At 41.4% G+C, this 22744-nt stretch overlaps 4 protein-coding genes across 5 annotated transcripts; all 4 read right to left on the bottom strand.

Annotated features, from left to right (window-relative positions):
- Window positions 1–1653: 1653 nt before the first annotated feature.
- Window positions 1654–3380, bottom strand: LOC115025749 (lipocalin-like). The gene is made up of 6 exons (XM_029458211.1): window positions 3214–3380; window positions 2863–3002; window positions 2510–2589; window positions 2312–2425; window positions 2123–2224; window positions 1654–2020 (listed from the first exon to the last, which is right to left on the bottom strand). Exons 1-6 carry the CDS (start codon window positions 3307–3309, stop codon window positions 2001–2003), a joined length of 552 nt encoding a protein of 183 aa, XP_029314071.1. The 5' UTR covers window positions 3310–3380; the 3' UTR covers window positions 1654–2000.
- Window positions 3381–4642: 1262 nt separating this feature from the next.
- c8g (complement component 8, gamma polypeptide) lies at window positions 4643–8901 on the bottom strand. Its single transcript, XM_029458210.1, has 7 exons — window positions 8719–8901; window positions 7340–7485; window positions 6785–6855; window positions 6602–6709; window positions 6371–6475; window positions 6235–6270; window positions 4643–4662 (listed from the first exon to the last, which is right to left on the bottom strand). Exons 1-7 carry the CDS (start codon window positions 8899–8901, stop codon window positions 4643–4645), a joined length of 669 nt encoding a protein of 222 aa, XP_029314070.1.
- Window positions 8902–9240: 339 nt separating this feature from the next.
- On the bottom strand, window positions 9241–12032 carry msrb2 (methionine sulfoxide reductase B2). Its single transcript, XM_029458212.1, has 5 exons — window positions 11584–12032; window positions 11029–11126; window positions 10343–10419; window positions 10078–10225; window positions 9241–9866 (listed from the first exon to the last, which is right to left on the bottom strand). The coding sequence occupies exons 1-5, from the start codon at window positions 11696–11698 to the stop codon at window positions 9759–9761; spliced, it is 546 nt and encodes a 181-aa protein (XP_029314072.1). The 5' UTR covers window positions 11699–12032; the 3' UTR covers window positions 9241–9758.
- Window positions 12033–12514: 482 nt separating this feature from the next.
- armc3 (armadillo repeat containing 3) lies at window positions 12515–22163 on the bottom strand. Of its 2 annotated transcripts, XM_029457841.1 has the most exons (19): window positions 22060–22163; window positions 21856–21911; window positions 21550–21667; window positions 21035–21160; window positions 20828–20896; window positions 18826–19001; window positions 18515–18709; window positions 18106–18289; window positions 17837–17989; window positions 17646–17754; window positions 16740–16989; window positions 16192–16328; window positions 15785–15953; window positions 15449–15543; window positions 14276–14359; window positions 13828–14019; window positions 13379–13541; window positions 13207–13294; window positions 12790–12842 (listed from the first exon to the last, which is right to left on the bottom strand). In XM_029457841.1, exons 2-18 carry the CDS (start codon window positions 21901–21903, stop codon window positions 13241–13243), a joined length of 2322 nt encoding a protein of 773 aa, XP_029313701.1. In that variant the 5' UTR covers window positions 21904–21911; window positions 22060–22163; the 3' UTR covers window positions 12790–12842; window positions 13207–13240. The 2 variants fall into 2 exon arrangements, with proteins under 2 accessions (XP_029313700.1, XP_029313701.1); XM_029457840.1 differs by lacking the exon at window positions 13207–13294 and having other exon boundaries at window positions 12515–12842; window positions 22060–22162.
- Window positions 22164–22744: the final 581 nt, after the last annotated feature.

Below are 22744 nucleotides of genomic sequence, written 5' to 3'. Positions count from 1 at the left end.
ATAAAAAGATTAAGAAGTGCAGAGATGCAGTAAATAATTTATTTTAAAGGATGATTCTAAAACAAATCCCATTGTTGCAAACTCTGTTGCTGTCACTTGAAATAAGTAAAAGAGGGTGAAGTGATAGAAAGACGGACAGAGAGAATGAATCGCAACTACACAGAATCTATAATGGGTCACTTCATAAAGCAATTGTAGTGACTGATTGTATCCTAATGTCAGCTCTTTCTCTATGTACTACATGCTGAGATAAATAACAATAGTTATTTATATCTCTCTCCCTCATAAATCTATTGGAAACAACTCATTTTATACAAATATTTAAACTTATATGCACTGATCATTTCTGCAGGCTCTTAGCTTTTACTATATTGACATGATGTTATTGTCATTGGCTTATGATATATAATATAATGTGCAGGTCTGTCTGAGACAGGTCATGTGCTGCCCCCTGGTGGTCCGATGGTGCAGCTTCTTTCCTACAGCCAGTGCAGTTTAATGCAACTTTATTTATCCTGTTAGTGTGATTGTCTGCAACAGATAAGATCAGCAGGTACCAACACAATAAATAAGAGAGAATAAACACCGTCAGCAAGAAGAAGAATTAAAGGCTGTAGCCTACGTGTTAAAACTATACAAGGAATTAGTATGAATGAATATATAAATCTGAAAAGAAAGAAAGTAAAACGCATTAAAAGTGGCACGTGAGGAAGTGTGCCGCCGGCTAACAGAGGGGATAAAGGACTCAGGGACGAGCTGGAGAATAACTGACGTCTTGAAGGCAACACTGGGAGGATCAAATGTGCAGTGATTTCCTCGGATTTGTCAGTTCACGTTACACAAATTAAACTCCAATAATCTTTGAACAGAGCATGAAGCAAAAATTATTTGAAGCAAATTTCAAACAGCTTCACCTGCTGCAGGTTCAGAATCAAACTCATAGTCAGGATGCATAAAGAACACAGCGACGACAGTTTTATGTCTTTGTCATTCCACATTATTCTTCTTCCTTGTCTAAAAACCTGGCGCCTGCATTACCCAGAGTGCAACTCGACACCACAATCCGTCGGAGATTCCTCGAGCCGTTCGGCCGCGCGCCAGCCTGCAGCAGAGACGAGGAGCTGCACAAGTCTGGTAAACTTCTCTCCTCACAGTCTTCACTCCCTCAACCCCAACCGATTTTTCTTTTGTGTCTTTATAGAACGTTTTCATTATTAATATGCAGCAGGCCTGACTGATGTGTGAGCAGAGCTTTATTATATTCGATTATTATTAACATGCCTATTTTCTCATTTCCATTGTCCAAAAAGACATTTTCAGACCCCTGGCAGTTTTCAATATTAATAATATTATTATTATTATTATTATTATTATTATTATTATTATAGTGAAAACATCTGCACAGTGCAGTGTAGATGCCTCTGTTGTATCTAGTAGCTTCTCTAGTGTTATAGAAAGCTTATAATCAGTGTGTATGTCTTGAGAACTGTCCCCGTCTAACTCCTGGAGCTGTAGTGTTGCGCCTGTTAATCAACCAACAGGGGGCAGTGTATGACGTCATTTACGGTATTAATCTGACTTTCAGAAGTTCACAAATTTAACATTTATGACGCTGTTTTTCTACCAAAAAAAGGAATCATTCTGAAACATTCATTTATTATTTTTACTGGCTTTGAGTTTATTTCAGCTAAAGGTAAAATGCTACGAAAGACAATCAGCAGTTACAAAAGAGACGCTCGTCCAAAAGGCAAACGATCAGCTTTCACAGTCTCGTGTTTTCATTCCCTTTGTTTCACAATCAGCTCTTTGTTGTTCCACTCTGATGCCACAATTAATGCAGAAGTTGAACGAGGATCAGCGTTGCTCTTTGGTATGCAGCAGGGATCGGAGTAAAATGCTTATGTTTCACAGTGAGGGGGGAAAATAGGATTTTATTCTGAGATGAAAGCCTGGGACTTCAGAGAGTGAGAAATAAAGGATGTAAGACAGCAGGGGACTCTTCAGACCTCGGGACACTCAGCTGTAACAACACACACAAGGAGGCCAGTGAGCAAAGGTCTGAACCGTCTTCAGAAACAGATCAAATGCATTTATATGAAGTGTTTCTGTATTCATCACATACCGTTCTTAGGCAAGATGACAGTGTTCTCGGGGAGGATGCTAGTGTCCAAGGACAGCTGTGTGAACTTCTGCTGCAGGACGTCACTGGCCTCTGCAGTGCGACCTGCAAACAGACAAAGTTGCTTTAATCTTCACCAAATCCTGAATCCACCAATTCAACTCACAAAGCTCTGCAGGGACACAGACTTACTGTAAAGCTTGTTGAGGACCTCAGACACTCCGTCCTTTGTCTTGATCGTGTGGACCAGAGCGTAGTCGTCATACTGAACGTCAACAATGCGCATGTCGTTGTCGTTGTTCCACGCTGATGAAAGCAGAAATAGTCAGGTCAGGGTGTGTGTGTGTGTGTGTGTGTGTGTGTGTGTGTGTGTGTGTGTGTTCGTCTCACCCTGGCTGTGGAAGGTGAAGCATCCAGGAGTCTCGGTTTTCTTAGCAAGGTGAGTCATTCTCCAGCAGGTACCATCAGCACTGAAAGAGAGGTCAGTTTTGATCATCGATTTTTATACAGATATGTCAGAAAATGCTGTTTCTCCTGCATCTCAGTTTTATATGAAACTATATATAGTTAGGATTTATTTTAAACTGACAAGACATTTAAAAAGGTCACCTTGGACTCGGACAATTTTCACATTTTTATCCCATTTTATACACCAAACAATTAGTTTAATAGAGAAAATAATATGCAGATTAATCGATAATGAAAATAATTGCATTTTTTTTGATTACATATGAAGCACTCACTTCAGGTTGGCATAAGAGAGGTCCAGGTCTCCTCCCTCAGTTGGCACTAATATAGCGGTGCCCATCTTCATTCCTGCCTTGTGGTTCACAAACCACTCGGCGTTGGTGGCAAAGCCGACAATGTACCACTTGCCTGCCATCTAAAAGAAAGACAGAAGGGTGATAAATGTTCTTCTCACAGAATCAGGGGTTGAGGTTATCTGACCTGCACGTATTACACAACTCCTAGTTTCTATATTATTAAAGTAAGGTTCCGTTAAACAACCAGCCACACATACAACAGTATTAACTCTTCTTGTCCTTGTTGCTTTTGTATATCAGCCGTCAGTAATACTTCTGTGTGTGTCTTACCTTCGCCAGGTCGAAGTCTTGCACAGGTGTGACATCAGCGCAGACAGCCAGCGCACACATCAGGGCGGCCAGCATCCTCAGCAGTGTGTTCCTCATGGCTTCTCCTTTGTGTTCTGGGCTTCTCCAGCAGTGAGTGAAGTATCAGGAAAAGGTAAGGAGAAAAATGCAAGAGGAGGCTCCTTATATCCTGCAGAGTCCCCGCCCCCTCCTCCCTCTGTCTCCTCCCCCCTCCTACTGCTCGCTTTTGCATTACAAAAACACTTTTTGGCCTTCACTGCAAATCACTGCCGTTACACAACTGGCACGTGTGGATGGAGGAGGGGGAGGTGAGGAGGGAAGAATGAGGGACAAAAGAAAAGGGAGAGTGGGTACATAATAGGGTCCTTTAACACCCCTCCCTTTCTCCCTCCTCGCTCGGACATGCCTGGACTATCAAAACAGCTGTTTGGTAAGAGTGCAAAGTTCTCCACCATATGGCACATGAAAACTAAGCTTAAGCTTAAACCTTAAAAGGAGACTCAAATTGAATATTAGCCAATCAACTCTAATGGCAACAAGATAAAAATGAGACGTTTTTCTGGGTATAATAAACTATTGTAGTAAGTTTGAGTTCTCTTGCAGCAGATTGCATTGCCAGCTGCACTGAACCCGTGATATTTAAGAGCTTCTCAGTGGAAACCTGTTTAATATTTCTCCTAAAAAGCTGTGCCAGTGTTGCTTACAATGATTTCATTGTTCTTCGCGGTTCATTTTGAATGTTAGAAGTTACATAAAACCTTTGAGTAATTTAAGTGTGTAACCACACAGTGAGAAAAAGAGTTGGATGAACTTAAATGTTGCATAAATCTCTGCTTTATGTTGTGAATAATACCCGCTAAATCCTCCCTGTTTTATAAGATTGTATAATACATTGTGCAATATGTAATGTGCTGATTCATGTATTGATGGACTCATCAGAGATCCGTTTGCTCAGAGACCAGACAGGCACCGACTTGCAATCAGCTGATTATGAAACACAGAGGTGAAGCGTTCACAAGCACTTTGGTAACTGAGTGTTGTAACCAAACTACTTTCGCGCTCCACATCTGATTTGCATTAACTCCCACCCCCTCACATACACACACAAACACATGCAGACACACTGTGAAAGTTACATCTCAGAGTAAAAAGATGGGACGTAGTCAACATGATGATAACTCGTGCATTAAGAACCATAGAATCAGCTGATGGAAGAAAACATTGAACAATAACTTCATTGTGACTTATTTGTTTTTTTATTTCTCTGTAACATTGAAAGTTTTTTGAAGGTCTTTTACAATTGTAAGACCTCGATGGAGTCTTTCAACAGCTTTTTAAATGATGCATATTCAGATATTGCGTGAGAACTGCCGACCACTGCAAGGCTGGATCTGTCTGCAGCTCTGCCTCCTCAGCATGTGGGTACACAGTCTGTATGATGAAGAGTGACGGGTTCAATGACAGAGAATATGTGCTGCTGTTAGAATCAGGGAGCGCGTTGGATAACATGTTGACAACCTTTAAATAACTGAACCTAACACAGCCACAGCCTGCAGGAGCAAACATGAAAAGTGTTCATGAAGTTCATGGCAGGTTTCCTTAAAGCTGCTCTCAACCAGTCTCTCTGTCTGTCTGTCTGTCTGTCTGTCTGTCTGTCTCTCTGTCTGTCTGTCTATCTGTCTCTCTGTCTGTCTATGTCTCTCTGTCTGTCTGTCTGTCTCTCTGTCTGTCTCTCCGCATGTCTCTGTGTCTGTCTGTCTGTCTGTCTCTGTCTGTCTGTCTCTCTGTCTCTCTGTCTGTCTGTCTGTCTCTGTCTCTCTGTCTGTCTGTCTCTGTCTGTCTGTCTCTCTCCCTCCCCCCTCTCTCTTCCTCCAAGAAAAAAGAGAGAGGAAGAGAAAGGAAAAAGAGAGAAGAGAGAAAAAAGGAGAGAGAAAGGGAAAGGAAAAAGGAGAAAAAGGAGAGGGAAGAGAAAGAGCGAGAGAGAGAGAAAGGGAAAGGGAAAGAAAGGGAAAGAGGAAAAGAAAGAGAAAAAGGAAGAAGACGAGAGAGAGAGAAGAGAGAGAGCGGAGAGGAGAGAGAGAGAGAGAGAGAGAGAGAGAGAGATAGAGAGAGAGAGAGAGAAAGGGAAGATAAAAATGAAAGAGGAAGAGAAAGAGAGACGAGACGAAATTCACTAGGAGAAGAAATTGAAAGCACATCGACCCAAGCAGAGGACGAGAGAGATATAGATAGGCGCCTATCTACCTTTCCTCTTTCCTTCTCCCCTCCCCCCCTTCCTCTTTCCTCCCTCTCTCTCTCTCCCTTTTCCCTCTCCCTCTCTCCCTCTCCCTCCACTGTTATTAAATTCCCTATTTTATATTTGAATGAATAAGTAAGATAGCATCTCCTAATAGCTTTTACAACATCACTAATAAAGCTATAAAATGTTATAACCCTATAAATTGCAGCACAGCCGCACAATATACCTTATCAATAACTCCGATATGATACTGTACTGTAATCTTTGTCATTGGCATTGCTGCACACATAGTATTACCTCGTGATAATTGCAGAACATTACACACATAATACGTAGGAGCAGAGCAGGAGAATACATATTCAGAAATGAATTCAGCAAAGTACTGAAGCAGTGAACCATCGGTTACACTGAATAGGATAAAATGCATGAAATAAGTCTGGAGAACTACAAAGCATGGCCGCCATTCTGAATGTTCTGCAATGACCTGTGAAAATACGCCATATACTTGATAGAGAGAGAGATATATATATATATATATATATATATATATATATATACACATTTAGCCTGCGAGCTGCACTGACGCCTGAAGAACTGAAACTGGTTTTAAAGTAGCTTTTTACATCCGTCTGCATGTCATGGGGATTAGATGACTAGCTGTATTTGAGCTGCTCCATTCACCTCTGTCTCTTTTATGTCAGTCTTATCATTATCAGACTTCTTCGTTCTATTAATAGAATTACAATTTAACACATTTCACTTACTGATTACATGGTCCTGGTCCACATCACCACAATGACCTAGAGGAGAAACAACATGTAAACAGAGCTGAGGAGGCAGGCCCTTTATATCATTAACACAATATGTTTTGTATTGTATCTCTTATTGTATTTCACATACTGTATGTGGGGAAGGGGAAGATGTATGCCAGTCCGAAATTCAGTTTTTCAGCAAGCTGCTCAAACTTGCTCAACATGGGCTCGGACAGATTGTCCACAGACCTTCCTGCACACAGAGCACGAAAACAAACATCATGAAAACTCATTTTTAAACGCACGGCGCCATCTCAATCCACCAGAGTAAAGACCAGAGCTACATCCTGGCATTCAGAGCTGAAATAGAGCAACGCACCGTAAAGTTTCACGTTGATCTTGCCGTGTTTCTGGTAGTACAAGATGGCATAAGAGTTGTAGTCCGTCTCCCCGATCACTATCTCAGTGTTCAGCTCAGAACGAGCTCCTGGTGGAAACAACACGGATGAAGAGAAGCTGCACATATAGTTTATCAATCACGCTTAATAAGGGAGGCGCTGACCTTTAAGCGTTAGCTTGCCTGGGGTTGGTGTTAGATTGTAGACCTGTAATATCTCCCAGCACTGGTGGTTACTGAGGAGAAGAGTTTGTGACACTTTAGATGAAACATACAAACAAGTACAATTGTCTTGTTTAAATTATCTTTATAGATTATCATGTACATTTGTATGTACGCTGTTTCATAATCTAACCACATGTCGCAGCCTCAGATTGAAATAGCTGTTTAAATAAGTGTGCCCTCTGCGGGGGCCAGAAAAGATTGATAAAGATCAAGAGATCACGTAATGTGCTACGAAAACCACGAGACACACTTGTTCCATTTCACTTGTGTATTGTACTCTCTCGCTTTCTGCAAACGCCAGGACGGGGATGAGGAAAAGCTGATGGATTTATTTGTTCTGCCTCCTCCCTCCTGTTTTTGAATAATCAAACACATATGGTTGAGGCATGAAGTCAGTGAAAAACAAGAAAGGAGAGAGATCTCTGCCTCCTCTGCTGATGCATCATGGTACTGGAGAGTCACAGCGAGCTGCCTGCACAGCATGGTGGTACCTACTGTCGTGTTTTAGTGCTGACAGACAGAGTCGGGTCAGAGGCAGAGGGACGTGTGAGCGTCATGACTGTAGGCTCCACCTTGGTCCCATGATTGATCAGGTAAGAGCATTTGGAGGCCACGCTTAGCAGGTACCATGTTCCTGTCATCTGCAACACATCGCAGCAGGATCAGGCAACAGACGAGGAGACATGAGCACGATTGTCACATATTATCTCCTCGGTCTCAGACATAATGTTCGTAGATGGAAAATAAGTTTGCACAGCATTCATCGGAGTTCCTTTCTTTCTCAAGTTTTTACCCTTTTGAACTCTTTCTACTAGAATCAGATGAAGTCAAGGATACATCTGCTTAAAATGTTCTATTTCACTGAAAATTGCCCTTATTGCCTAAAACCCTTTATTGACACAATTAAACCTGCATGTCCACGTTGCAGCCTCCTCACTAATCCATAACAAGCAGAGCTCAACGTCCAGGCTCTGGTAGAATATCTCAATTTCTCTTTTAGCTCGGGGACTTGGATGAAAGATTGCCAGCAGTCAATCTCCTGAAGTAGCCTACAAATATATTTAGTTTTAGTATCATTTTACTTTTAATAAAATAAACGATTTGGACAAAAAAACCTGCTGCATTACTCCATAGACGGCAGACTGATCCTGACGGATCCTTGCGTCACAAAGTTCACTTCCCCGATGTTTTCCCTTTTTAAAGCAATTATTGCTTTTTTTGGGTCTATTCTGTTGAGCTAATTTGCTACTGTTTCCACTGATTACCTTTGTAATCCTATTGGTTTGTGTTATTGGGACATTATGGTACAAAGTGAGAACCAGAATCACACGGTCAGTGTGCAAAGGTCAGGTAACTGTTACTGCTATCAGGCTGCAGCTGCACTCCACTGTCTGGAAACCTAAATAAAAGTACTAATGCAGCAATGTTATAATACTCTTAACAGGTAAAAGTCCTGCATTTAAAATCTAAAGCACAAAAACAAAAGTCTCATAAGCAAAAAGTACTTAAAGTATCACATTTAAAAGTACTTCGGCAGACAACAACTCTACTTTATAATCAGACTTCAGGTCAGGCATATGTACATGTTTCTTTTAAGAGATCCGGAGTTTTAAAAAAAAAAGGTTTTTAAAAGAAAGCTCGGGTTTAATCTTGAACAATATATTGCTTTATCATATGTCAAATATTACTCTGAAAAGAAACTGGTAACTTAAGTTATCTAAAACATTTAGTGGAGTAAACAATATCTCCTTCTCAAAATGGAGTAGAAGCATAAAGTAAAAGGAAGTTGAAATAGTTAAGTAAAGTATAAGTACCTCAAAATTGTACCATGCATAATAATAATACAGTATTACTACATATTGTGATATTTTTACCTGTTGCATGTCCACGTTCTGTGCCGCTGGGGTCAGGTCTATAGGGTTGACCTTTGGCTTCTTCGGAGGTCGTCTTTGGGATCGCGGTCGACTCTTAGCCCCCCCTACAGCCTCAGTGGGACCCCAAAGACACACACACATCAACACCACCACTGCCAACGTGCACCGCCGTACTCCAGCCATCACTTCCAATAATACACACGAGAGTCGTCTCTCATATAGCTCAGCTTCCTGTATTATTACTTTTCTTTTTGTAATGGATTTTCTGTCCCGTTTGTCTGTCTGTAGTATTTCCAATCTGCTTCACTCAGCCTCAAACACACAGACACAGAAGAAATGTGCAAATAGACAGAGAGCCGGGGACAAACAATGAAACTGAGGATGGCCTGTTAAATATTAACCTGGTTTACTGGCAGATATGAGGTCGTGCTGCAGAGCTGCACTGTGTGCACCAGAAGGGGGTGCAATACATACTTATAAAAATCTTAATAAAGTCTACTGTCTGTAAAGCAGAACCATACATTCAGAGAACAAACAAAATGTGCATTTATTGACAAATTCTCATTCAAGTTTTCTTGATTCCTAACAAAACAGTTTGTACATGTGACCGCAGACTGAAAAACACACGATGCAGCAACGTCAGAACTTCCTGTGTTTTGCAATCCCTTCAGAAATAGAGGTTTAATTCAGATCCAGTATTTTGACATATTTTAGACATGAAGACATTTATACATTCAGTTTGAAAACCAACTCAACGGAAATGAGTGAATAATTAAAACAGTTCATACAGTGACTTCTTTCGGGGAGTTTGTTTTTCATTGTAGGAGCTGCATGTAGACTTCCCTGCAGAGCAAATATCCACTGAACTTAATTCCCTTCCACTTTAGTAAACCCCAGGAGGTCGTCCTCCTTCAAAATTAAATCATTAAGACACTTTGTGCCACACAAAGCTTCTCACTTGTAAACTGCTCGGACATTTAGGTGGACCTTCGATTTGTTTTTAAGTCCAGGGAGTTTAGTTCTGCTCATCCTTCTCAGGATCAGTTGTTTCCTCTGGGTTTAAACGTGAGCGCCACACTGTTGATGCAGAACCGCTGACCTGTCGGGTCCGGTCCGTCCTCAAACACATGACCCAGGTGGGAATCACACTGCAGCAAACACACACACACAAAAGTCAGCAAAGCAATCAAAAATACAAAGTTAGAACATTGTGAATGAAAGTCTGAATGCAAAATATTAATGAGATGCATATTAAAGCATTTTAACTGCTTTATAGAAACTGCACACAGAGCTTTATTCACTACAACAACTATACTCTGCAAACTGAACTTTGGCCTTTTAGCTCAGAAAACAACTCACATTTTTACAAAGGACCTCTGTCCCTGTACTACCCAGGCTGTTGTCAGGGCGACGAATAATGGAGGCGTGGCTTTCGTCCCTCTGCCATGCCCCATGAGCCTCTTTGAATGCTGGCCAGCCTGTCCCAGAGTCATACTTAGCCTCTGAACTATCAAGAGAGGGGGGATCATTTCCATAATGACAATCTGTTGATACATTTCTACACAAAAATCTAAAGTTCTCTATAGGTTGTATGTTGGGAAGTATTCACACATTAAACTGTTACCTGAAAAGTGGAGCCTCACAGCAGACACAGTGGTACATCCCCACTTCAGAATGGTTAAGGTAGATTCCACTGAAGGGCTGAGAACACACACACACACACACACACACACGACTAAGAGTTAAGGATGATTTCACCATTAGTGCAATATAGTAAATTGTCCTTATTGTTATAATTACCAAATGGTACTTGTACTTTACTTGAGTATTTCCATTTCCTGCTACTTTATACTTCACACATCCACATCTTGGAGAAATATTGTACTTTTTATTGCATGACGTTTATTTGACAGCTTTAGTTCCAGGTTCAGATTATTAATACAAAATATAAAACTTAGAAATGATGATGTATTATTATAGATGAAACTACCCAGTAAAGTAATTAAAACGAGCTTCACTTTACCAGCTGCAACATTAAAGTGATGAACACATTATGCATAATAATAATAATAATAATAATACAATTATATCATGTACTTTTTGTACACAAAATATATTTTGATGCTAATGCTCTTGCACAAACTGACTGCTTCCAATTCATAAAGCAGGTTTGTATCTGGGCTGGTCGAACCTGACACAGGAAACAATACAGTGATGAGCCAAGTCCACCTGTACGTCAGTCTGGTAGACAGATAATGTTGCTTTGACACAAATCTCTGCACTGATGTGCTTGTTTTAAACTGTACTCACCACCTCAGTCCCTTTCTCTCTGGTGACTACATACTGTTCTGGGGTCAGTTTCTTCTGCCAGTCTGTGGTCTCATCATAGCGGGTCAGAGACTGCAGGCCTGCAGAGAGGAAAGAAGTACTGATGTGCATGCAGAACACAAGGACATTAAACCCACGGGTCAATCATGTAGCCTAAATACACATAACAATTACAAGCATTAGCTATGGCAGGATTTCAGAAACCTTATCAAAAACATAAAAAATGAGACCACAGACCTTTAACACTATGGCAAAATGAGAAAATATTTATCACATGACTTGGGACAAACTGTCCTGCTAAAGGCTGAAAGGTTAACATTTCTGAACAAAACATCATAAAGTGTCATTTAACCCTAACGAATGAAGTAAAATGCCTCTAATCCCAACACTGCAAACCCACTCCTATAATGTTAATCAATAACCTGAAGCTGCATGTTTCTAATTCTTAGTGCTTCGTGAGAAAAGTGCAGCATGGTGCACCTGCAGGAGTTTGCATGCCTGACATACTTGACGGGATAGTAAATAGATCAAACGTACCTTGAGATGTGGAGACAGGACGGATGAATACCGGGATCCTCCTCGATAACACCACGGATCTGGCCGTCGCGTGCTGAGAAACTACTACAAAGAGACGGGCGACGAAGCGCGACATGTTTGCTGCTGCTGCTGTGACAAGTCTGTATAAAGTCAAGTGCTGATATCAGTGGGAGTGAAGTGCGCTCGCTGCGTCGGGACTGTTCGTACCGCGGCGAGTTCCCGCTGGTCCTCACAAGCCTGATCCGCGCTGCTCGCTGGTGACCCGGTCAAAAGTCACACCTCAGGCTATATAAGTTAAAGTGGACAGAGTTCACCGGCTTTTTATGGCAAGACAATGTGTAAAGAGCACAATTTTTCTTTTTTAAAATAGGTGTTAGTTCTATTCTGTATTCATGTTGTTAACCGTTGCAGTACTGTATATGTTTATTGTATCCACCAAACACTGAGGCAAATTCCTTGTAAGCAAATAAACTATTTGGTATTAAAGCTTATTCTATTCTATTCTATATATATTCTATAAAACTCAGGTCAAGTCAATTTGATTTATTTAGCCACAAATCACAAATGTGCCTTAAGGGGCTTTGACCCACATTCAACAAAACTACACTCTAATATGTTATTGCACAGTGTGCATTGAAAACCAAAAGGTAAACTGTCACATAAGGGAAGCTTTACTTGGTGCTGAGCAATCCTAGCATGCAGTATGTCTCCTGACAAAAATATGTTTTCCTTTCAATTATCTGACCTCAGTCAAGGCCCAAACAGCACATAAAGACCTGATAACCAACTCCAACTTGCAGAGTTTAATTGTGGGGCACAGTTTGCCCCCCCCTGTCTCTTCTCTGCTATTACAACACTGTGAATCCTCTGTGGCAAAGAACCAGGTTAAACCAGTGTGTTTATTAGAGAAGCAAACAAACGGCATGTTCCCTTTAGGCTTGTGCATGTATCAAAACAATCAAGTAATAATTCAAGACTTTATTGTTTGATTTAAAGGTCTGCCATACAGCAGATACACATACAATACAAATCAATATCCTTAATGCGTCTCAGTGAAGTGTCTGGTATTGCACAGCAGCAGGTGTGCTGACTGTCAGCAGGCTTCCAGGCTGGTGCATAAGGTCGACTATGTAGCGACAGGGCTGTAAAGAGCACTTATTCCTGGAGGGTTTCCCATTGAAGAGCAGAACCTCGTTCCAAGCCCGGTTGTACTCACCTCTAACAAGTGTGCAGCTCATTCCAATGCAGTCTGACAGACACTGGAATAGGAGACAGGTCGGGGTATGATTACTTGAAAACAAAAGCACCTGTTTTGAATGTTATCAGGTGTTTTCACCACTGTAATGCTTCAGAAGGGGCACACTGCACCTAGCAGTAGTATGTTTGTTTCATAACATTACATAAATGTGCTTATGTAGACTGTCAGTAATTCCAACGTGTGGAAGCTGTGTGTTTCTTGACCCATCCTCCTCCTCTCCCTCCCACAATAAGCAAACTTTATCCGTTTTTTTACTACGTCAGCGGACTTCCTCCTTTGCTCCCGTCATAATCACTACAGCCGCTAGAGGTGGACCGCCTTGTTGTATTTGCATCAGTGTGCAACCATGTGAATAGCCTTCTTACCCATATCTATGACGCAGATAACCATTGAATGGGCTTATATCATTCGAAGCGGGTGCCAGAGAAGGGGCTTGACATAGGATGTTAAAAGCTGTGGGTGTAATGTGAAAAGGAATGGATTGATACAGCGGGGGAGAAAGTTGATGATGCTGTGTGGTAGCTATGTTAGTGGTACCTTGAAGAGAAGTGCCCTATGGCAGTAGATTCCCTTGCTGATCATGCCGATGGGAACAACATTAGACTGAAGCTGAAACTTGAGCTCGCTGAGGTGCAGCACCCACGGGAATTTGTGCAACTTTTCCATCTCCTCTGCTCCGCCCATGGCTTCACTCACCAGCCTGACATCCAAATCCAGGCACAAAAAAACCCCATTATAAAGCAGGAACCTTCAACATGTGAAACGTGTTTGTTTTGCATCCTACAGGCTCACATTTGTATGTTCCATAATGCTGTTACATGCCATTTGTGTCATTTCTAGTTAACCCTCACTAACACATTATGAGTTGGTGTTTCCAGGGTGTGTTGTTTCAATTTGTTTCCATGATTCTGGAGAATTGAAAACAATGGCTACCAATCATATATTATATGGGGTGATTTTCTTCCCTATCTGCATTCATCCGTCACCTGGCCAAGGCAGCGCACTGCTCTCGTTCATCACTCAGGGGGATGATGGATTCTTTGGCCTCTTTAATGAGAACCTGCAATAAGACGTCGTCCATCATCCTCCATGGTTTCTCTGTCGGAGACTCAGGCTGGCGCTCATCTTTCTGTTCATCTTTCTGTTCATCTTTCTGTTTGTTATCCTTCTTTTTCTTCCTGTACAGAGATAGTGAATTAGAAAGAACTCTTAGTCGGTGTCGTAAAAATTAGTGAAGAATATAAATGGTGATTTCACAGTGCTATGCTATTACAATAAAGTAATAGTGTCGTTTGTGATTAAATTTGTACATGAATTACACAGTTCTTTAAAAAAAGGTCCTACATTTTTAAATACCAACCAAAGTATTAAGATGTATACTACTGGCAAAACATAAGCGAGGCAGCTTCATGACAACACTGTACAGAGTCTCACCTCGGGGTCCTGCGCTCTGCCTTGATGCTGGTGTCAGTTTCTGATGCGTTGCTCTGCCTCTCTTCTGGCACATCCACTGTCTCTCTGCCACAGAAGGACGAGGATAAAAGGGTTTATTTTACTGAACACGGCACTGTAATTCTATTTTCCACTGTTAGTTTTGTATATTTTTAGTTGTTGCCATGAGTGCGTAATATTTAGGTGTCTCTGTCTGAATGGAAGCATGTGTGTCAGGAGATCACATTGTTCTTGTCTTGGTTTGCCAGTACCCAACAGAAGAGTATATGCATGCAACACATGTAGAAAACACATATGAGCACACGTACACAATAATAACACTGACACTGTAACTTTGTTTTTCTCTGCTGGTTTAAAATTATGGCCAAAAAGATTTGAATTGTATGAATGCAAAACTGCTGGAGCTGCTTCACCATCGTGTGTGTGTGTGTGAGTGTGAGTGTGAGTGTGAGTGTGTGTGTGTGTGTGTGTGTGTGTGTGTGTGTGTGTGTGTGTTAGATAATCAGTGCTGATGCTTTGTGTGTGTGGAAGGGGGGCATGGTGGACCAGAGGTACCCTGAGGGGGTACTACTGCTCTCTTTGGCAACGTTAATCATCAAAATGCTGGAAGCTTGTGGGAGCATTAGTGTGTGTTTGCATGTCCAGCCTTTAATACATAAAGTGTGTTGTTATTGTGTGTCTCAGTCAGTATGCATGTGTATTATGCACATCTTCATGCCTGTGCATGGTTGAGCGTATGAGTCCATTAGTCTGAACACAAAGCCTCTTTTACTGTGAGTGTGTTGCCATCTTTAAAAAAATGGGATCGTTTACCCTGAGAGGCCACGCTAACAGAAGGCAACGGGGAGAAAGGGAAAAAAGAGAAGTTGAAGGGAGGAAAAAGTGGAGCACTGGATTGGAGCAGACAAGGGGAGGGTGATAGTAATCTAACAGCCACAATAAATTGTACTGACAAACTACATGGTGTGGCTGGAAGTGTAAGAAACTTCCCAAGTCTCTACCACCATCTGTGTGGTTGTTAGTTTCCCACTCTGCAGTACTGAGTTTAAGAGGCCCAGTTAGCTGTGACAGTTTGGAGAGTTGCTGGATATATTTTCCAAAAACACTTTTGTCCAAAGACTTTATGCATTTTCAAAAGAAAGCAAGAAAATATACTCGGCTGCTGTGTTGACGACAATGACGGGTCGGTGCTCGTTGACAGGCTGCTCAGACATTTCCTCTAAAGTCAGAATCCTTTGACCTGCACGAGCCTATGAGAGAAAGAGATGATGTGAATGTGTTGGAAATGTTAAACTATCCTTTGCTTCAGTGTGTTTTCTTTCTCATGAAGACAGATATTGGTGAAACAGAGCAATTCAACAAGCTCAAGTTCCAAAATAACAGATCATGATCTCGCCTGGAGACGGAGAAGAGTTTATTTTACTTGAATTTAGCTCACATTCCTTTAAGTGACTTCTGTTTCATATCAAATTCAACAGTATACATACACACCTGCCCAGCGTCATAGAAGCCATCACTAATGACGTCAGTGGAGGACAAACAACCCGTCAGGCTGTATTTGACAGACAAGTTGGAGTTAAGCAGGCTTATCATGGCCAGCTCGCTGAAGCGGCTCCTTCGACTCACTGATGAGTTGACTTCCTGGAGCATCTCCAGGGCTCTGGGACGCACATGAAGCACATAAACAGATATTCAGACATTGATGATAAATGTAAAAAACATATGAACAAAATGAGCCAATCTTTCTTATGGAGCCACTTATAATACTGGCATATACTGCCATCTACTGGATGTTAAAGACATAACTGAGTTCTAACACTCAACAACACTCCTCCAGTTCTACATGATTCTTCATTCATGCCCCAATATCTTTGTTACATGTCATCTCACTGTCTTACCCAAATTTGCACATCTCCACCGCGGCGGGCACATCACAGGCAAAGGCATTGATAGCCAAGCATGCATTGTGCAACACCTTCTTGTGATGGGAGTGCAGCAGACAGACCAGTGACGGAAGGCCTCCAGCACTTTGTAGCTGTGTACGACAGGGAGGGAATTTTAGTTTAGTCAGTTTTAGTTTCATAGAATTGGTTGTGGGTTAAGAATCAAAACAATAACAGTAAAACCAGTATCAGTAAAATTAACTATTATTTCCTTTATGCAAAACTAGAGCTGCACCCTCTGAGTTGATGAGTCGACTAAGATTTCCTTAGACTATTAGTGATTTTTGATTTATTTCCAGGAAGCTTATGAGCACATCTTAGGTACACACAAGATTTAAAATGGTTCTTTAGCATGATTCTTTGTGGAGAAACTCAACTCAAATTAGTCGACTGGAATTTCTTCAGTCGAGGACAGCCCCATGCAAAACACCTCTCCAAATGTTATAATGGTCAGTCATGAGAACAAGGTAGCAGTGTGTCATTAGAAACACACAAACTCCCACCTCTGCTCTAGCTTCTGCATCAGTGGCCAGCACTGCCAGACACTGTGTGGTGTTGACCAGGACCTGCGTATCTGTGGACTGCAAGGCCTCCACCAGAGCCTGTACGGCTCCATGTGACAAGATACTGCAGCGCATGACCTCCTGTGCTGCCATGTGGCCAAGTGTGGCAGCAGAATTGGCCACCGTCCCGAGACAGCTTCCACACAGCTGCTGGACAAGGAGCTTGTGGCCTCCTGCCTCGTACACTGCACTGCAGATACCACAGAGATGAACGGGTGAGTTACTGCAAACCTACAGAACTGACTATAAATGCAGTTGCGTAACATACAGTAGCATGCAGCATATCATGTTTGTAATGTGTGTTTGATTTGCACAAATAAGCAGAGTATAAGGTGAACCTAACATTAAGAGTAAGGATAGGGATGATGTCTGGGAGGTGGAGTTAAATGACGTCAGACGGTGAGAGACGGTGGGTACAGGGAGGATTTGTCAGGGGAATAAAAAAGGTGGAAGATAAAATGGAGAAAGGGAGAGAAGAGAGGTAAAGAGATATACAGTGAGGGAGAACCAAGACGGATGAAACATTAAATCATTTGTGAAGAAGTGGAGAGGAAGGCACTCTGCACAACTTTAAAAAACACCTACAACAAGCCGAGCTTTTAGAGACTTAAAGTTTTACACATTTGGCAATAAGTTACACGTATTATTAATACTACTGTAAGACTATTAGAATAAATTACTGTCAGTGGTGGAATGTAACTAACTACAATGCACAATCAATACTTTAAGTACTTTTTGATGAGACTACTTACATACTTTTATTAGTATTATTATTTTCACAGTATAACTTGAGTACAGGATCTGAATACTTTTACCACCACTCGTGACTATAGGGATGACACTCACAAAGCGTTGAGCTGGCTGCCATGTGTGAGGTCAGAGAGGGCCTGGGTTGCTGCTTCTCTCAGCACCAAACTCTCATTGTTCAGCAACTGCACAACTGCAGGGATTCCACCTGAAACACACGTGAAACCAACTCAACACTTCATGGAGGTGAGTGTGTCGATGTGAAAGTGGTTGTGTGAATGTGTATGTACCCAGGTCTCTGAAGCTGTTTTTGCTGGCTAGGTAGAAGCTGAGGACGGACACCGCCTCGCAGGTCGCTGTTTTCACGCCGATGTCCGCCACGGACAGAAGCTCTACCAGAACCTTCTCCACATTCTGCTCATGGAGCAGTGTGACATTCTCAGCTAAGGCAACAAACACGTAGAAAACATACAGATAAAGTAAATGTTACCCTTACGACTTCCAAACCTATAGCTGGAAAGTTAAGAAAAGAATCTCTCTCGTCTCCTTCTGTGCTTACAGCTCTGAGCCACCCTGCCAATGCATTTCACAGCATGGAACTGGATTTGAGGAATGTTGGGGGTGAGAAGAAACTCCATCAGCCTCGTCAGTCCTCCATCCATGTGGATCAGCTGGAAACTCTCACTATCACTCAAACAGTTAGCAACTACCTGTAAGGCATCAGCATGAAGGTCACTGAAGTCCTGTAAGAAATAAAAAGATAGATGAGGGGCAGAGGATGTCGAGGAAACAGACCTTGAAAGGGATAGAAAGGCATCAGCAGTTTAGAACAAGCGCTATTTAAAAGGAACTGTACATATAAGCAGTTATTACCCTCTCCATCTTCTAATCTTTATTAACACTCAAGGGACAGAATGAAGACAAAGAGGTTACCACAACAGCATGTGTTCTCTGTCACACATACCCACCATAGTACAAAGGATATCCATGAGCTTGTCAAACCCTTGCACTTCCCTGAAGGTGTTGCGTGTATCTTTATCAGTGGTGACGTTCTGCAGGGTCTTTAACGCCAAATGCTGAATGACAGGGAAGTCCGACTTTAGCAGTTCAAGAAGTGGAGGGATCCCCCCAAACTCATGTACTGCCACACGACTTTGGTGGTCCTACATACGTACAGAACACCACAGGATAAAAAACAAAAGTAGTCTGAGATACTGAAAAATGTAACTTATATTCTAAAATTAAAAACCTTATAACCATATAAACCTCCGCTAGTCACCTGAACCAGGTTAAAGATGATCTCTAGAGAATTCTTCTTGACGTCGGGGTCTGCACTGGACAAGAGCTGGATTAGAGGTGGCAGCCCCATGTTGTCAAAGATCTGGACCTTACAGATGAAGTCCACCGACAGAGAGGCCAGGCACAGAGTCGCAAACTCCTGGACAACTACATCGTCTTTAATAGGACGTAAAAATGTTTGTTTTATTGCAGCTATTTTACAGTAGTGTAAAGTAACTTAGTACGTTTACTCAAGTACTGTACCTACAATTCTAAAGGCCCTGTCACACATATCCGTATGACAAACGTATGGTGGCGCATACGAAAATTTGTCAGAGTCCAAATACGTCCAACTTTTCATCGGATCGGATCAGAAAAGTGAACATATACAGATACGCATGTCTAACCTATTGATAGAGCATCACCTCCTAATACAAAATGTATCAGACGAATGCCCAACGACTGCATAAGATATACAAAAATATGGCGTATACAAAATATCGGCAACACGCTGGTGTACGTTGATATAAGGTAAGGTATAAGTAGTATTCGTTAAGAGCTCACTGTGTTACGCGGGGGTGCGTTGTTGAACGCTGATGTTTTGAGCATGTTCAAAATTACCGGACGTACCCGACGTGTGCTTCATAAGATATGCAGACGTTACGTTAGACATACGTGAATACGGAATACGTACGTGAATACTTACCTACGTAAATACAGTACGTGAATACTTGCCTACGTAAATATAGTACGTAAATACCTACGTGAATACTTAGCTACGTAAATATAGTACGTAAATACTTACCTACGTAAATATAGTACGTGAATACCTACGTGAATACTTAGCTACGTAAATATAGTACGTAAATACTTACCTACGTAAATATAGTACGTAAATACCTACGTGAATACTTAGCTACGTAAATATAGTACGTAAATATTTACCTACGTAAATATAGTACGTGAATACCTACGTGACTACGTTAGAGGTACGTTAGATATAGGCTACGTCGGCTGACGGTGAACCCTACAGCCAATGTATTGATAACGAGTGGATACCCTATTCCTACCCTATGTTAAGATTATGCCCGACGACGGAGTAACTTATTAAACGTGTTTCTACAGTACAGCTAGCGTTCAGCATTCTAGCCGTTCTCCAGCATCAGCATGACGTGAACCAAATGCCACTTTTCCAGCTCCGTTGGCCAGAAGCTCTGATACGTTTTAAATAGGTAAGTGATACGCTATCAATGTTTGACATACGTATAATAATTTGTTATGTATTCGTTATGTATACGTCAGCTACAACACCACTGTGGAAAAGTTGGACGTATTTGGACTCTGACACATTTTTAGCTAATTTTCATATACGCCGGCATGTCTCTGCCATACGGAACTGTGTATGTCTGGCGTGTTTGGTGTAACGTCTGAGTCCTTCAAACGATCACAACATACCCTGAATTTATATCAACCTATTGCCGATATTTCGTATGCACCAGCATACATTTCTGCCATACGGATATTTGTGACAGGACCTTAAGGTACTTCAATTTTATGCTACTTATACTTCAGATGTTAACGTTGCACTTTTTTACTCCACTACATTTATCTGACAGACATAGTTACTCTTTACTTCGCAGATTACAATTTAGAAAACCTATAATGATCCTATAATATACAATGTAATTGTTATACAGTAAGTTAACCCACCTGACAGTATATGTAAGGAGTAAAATCTTCTCTACCTCAGTCGGCGATGCTGCTTGCATCAATAATAATAATCCAATAGTATATTATATCAGAAATGAGCCCATTTTGGCGTGTAAAAATGTACTTAAAGTACATTTTACAGATAATATTTACATACTTTTAATGACGTGATGTTTGGAATGCAGGACTTTTATTCGACTTTATTCGACTTTTACTAAAGTAAAAGGTCTGAATACTTCTTCCACCCCTGCTACAGTAAATATCTGCTTCTGACTCTATTGTTCTTGACTCACCTTCAAGTGACAGTTTGTCAATGATTGATGGAATTACATCTATTTTCTTCAGAGCACTCTTTACCTCACCTTTCAATGAAAACATGAGACAAGGTTAATAACAAACCCATCAGTCAACAGAACAGTGAATTATGAAGCCGGTCAACAAGTCCCCAAACAAGTCAGAATGCAAGTCACATCAGTGATGTCGTATACTGTCGGACACACCGTTGGTGGCCATGATCCCCAAGGCCATGAAAGCGTTGCGTCTGACCAGCTTGTTGTTGTAAGTGATAAGCTGACAGAGAGGTTCCAGTGCCCCGAGGCCCAGCAGAGAAACCTTGTTCTCGTCTCCTAACAACAGGGGGAGACAGTGAACGGGGAAATTAAGCATGATGGTGCCAAACGACCTGAGTGCCTGTGGGCATTTATTATGTAGCCTATCAGTGAGAAGATAAACAGTGCATTGTGATTGAATATACAAGACAATGGCAGATAAGAAGCTCAAATTAGGTGGTGTTCAACATAGCTAAATACAGATAATATTATGTCACCTCTTGTTATACAGACGTGTATGTGCTTTATGTGCATAGAGTGGAAACAAATGATAGTGTAGATTTCATAATAAATCTCAGGAAATAAGATAAGACAGTAGTCAGCCACATGTTCATTTTGTGCTTTTTAGCTGTAGGGTTGATCACAAAAAAACGAATATGTGTAGAGGTTAGCAGTGTCTACCGTACCTTTTTCTGCAAAGGTGTGGATTGCCTCACAGGCTTTGACTAGGATGTCCTCCTCTGGGGAGCTCAGCAGCAGCACTACTGTTTCTGGAGTTTTACCCTCAACAGATAGTGGCTCAATCTGTGAGGAGAGAGGGAGAGATGTAAATGCTTTATAACTAATCTAATGTCTGTCCCACGGGTGGATGCACAGTACGTTTTCAGGCTATGCATCTGTTTCAATGGACACGAAATATAGAAACCTGTCGTTAGCTGCTTTTTTTTTTAAAGGGTGGAGATGAAAAGGCTTTTATGTCATTCATCTCTCACCGTTTCTTTGCATGGAGTTTCGCTTTCCTTCTTCGTTTTCTTCCCCATTTTGTGACCTAGAAAGAAAACGTTCAACAATATAACAGCACTTATTGATCACAGCAGACATGCAGTCATAGCTACAAAGCTAACCGGCTACTCGGTAACGTTAGCTATGTTCACAAATGACTCATAGCTTCACAACAGACACTCTTGCAGACTCACTTCCTCAAATTCACTAAGACTTACCAATGTTTTTTTTTCCAAACTAAAGGGCAAATTCGAGGTTCATAATTAGCATGACAGCCGGCCAGAAGAACCCGGCTGTAAGTTTAGTGTTGTGGAAAAGGAGGTTGACAGCGGGTTGCTAGGCAACGCGTGCCACGTTGGGCTAACTGAGAACATCTATTGCTTTGAACCTGTTATGGCTCGGGTTAGTGTTCCTGTTAGCGAGACGAATACATGTTTAAATATAGCAGCAGACTTTAATTACGGACTTTTATTTGTGAATTGGGAAAAGCTTCAGCAGTGCTGCCATTCATATTTTGTAAAGAACGACATATACGAAGTCAGGATTTGGAACTTGGAGGTTTATTAATTTATTTGCATTTATTCGCTTACAATGTGCAGTGAAATGTTGAATTACAAGATAAAACAGTCGCAAAATACGAAAAAATAGAGTGCAACATATAGATGACAAAATCAAAATGTGAATCCGAAACCTGTCTTCCTCAGTAAATCCTCCATAAAAATAAAAATTAATAGGGGGAACATTGAAAAATCAAACGGGAATTTGTAGACCAATGTGTGAGTAAGCGTGGTGTGGGTTGGTGGGTTGCGGTCTGTCCTGTGCAGGTCATTGGAGAATAGTGAGGTAGATGTGCTGCTGTGAAGAGTGAGTCATAAAATA

This window comes from Cottoperca gobio, chromosome 20 (assembly GCF_900634415.1).
Source record: "Cottoperca gobio chromosome 20, fCotGob3.1, whole genome shotgun sequence".
Classification (NCBI taxonomy): Eukaryota; Metazoa; Chordata; class Actinopteri; order Perciformes; family Bovichtidae; genus Cottoperca; species Cottoperca gobio.
Note: the sequence above shows the minus strand (reverse complement) of the source record. Positions and strands in the feature narration are given on the sequence as shown.

Bases quoted from the DNA above. Each gene is read 5' to 3' on its own strand.
- LOC115025749 (XM_029458211.1), bottom strand. From the start codon at position 3,309: ATGAGGAACACACTGCTGAGGATGCTGGCCGCCCTGATGTGTGCGCTG. The intron at 2,590-2,862 runs GTGAGTGCTTCA...CCTCTCTTTCAG, and splicing joins CTCTCTTATGCCAACCTGAA to TGCTGATGGTACCTGCTGGA. The intron at 2,426-2,509 runs GTGAGACGAACA...TGCTTTCATCAG, and splicing joins CTTCACCTTCCACAGCCAGG to CGTGGAACAACGACAACGAC.
- c8g (XM_029458210.1), bottom strand. From the start codon at position 8,901: ATGGCTGGAGTACGGCGGTGCACGTTGGCAGTGGTGGTGTTGATGTGT. The intron at 6,476-6,601 runs GTGCGTTGCTCT...CTCTGTGTGCAG, and splicing joins GATCAACGTGAAACTTTACG to GAAGGTCTGTGGACAATCTG. The intron at 4,663-6,234 runs GTAAGTGAAATG...TTCATCATACAG, and splicing joins GGACCAGGACCATGTAATCA to ACTGTGTACCCACATGCTGA.
- msrb2 (XM_029458212.1), bottom strand. From the start codon at position 11,698: ATGTCGCGCTTCGTCGCCCGTCTCTTTGTAGTAGTTTCTCAGCACGCG. The intron at 11,127-11,583 runs GTACGTTTGATC...TCCTCTCTGCAG, and splicing joins TCCTGTCTCCACATCTCAAG to GCCTGCAGTCTCTGACCCGC. The intron at 10,226-10,342 runs GTAACAGTTTAA...CTCTCTTGATAG, and splicing joins TGTGAGGCTCCACTTTTCAG to TTCAGAGGCTAAGTATGACT.
- armc3 (XM_029457840.1), bottom strand. From the start codon at position 21,903: ATGGGGAAGAAAACGAAGAAGGAAAGCGAAACTCCATGCAAAGAAACG. The intron at 19,002-20,827 runs GTGAGTCAAGAA...GTCCTATTAAAG, and splicing joins TGACAAACTGTCACTTGAAG to ACGATGTAGTTGTCCAGGAG. The intron at 17,755-17,836 runs GTACATACACAT...CGTGTGTTTCAG, and splicing joins AAACAGCTTCAGAGACCTGG to GTGGAATCCCTGCAGTTGTG.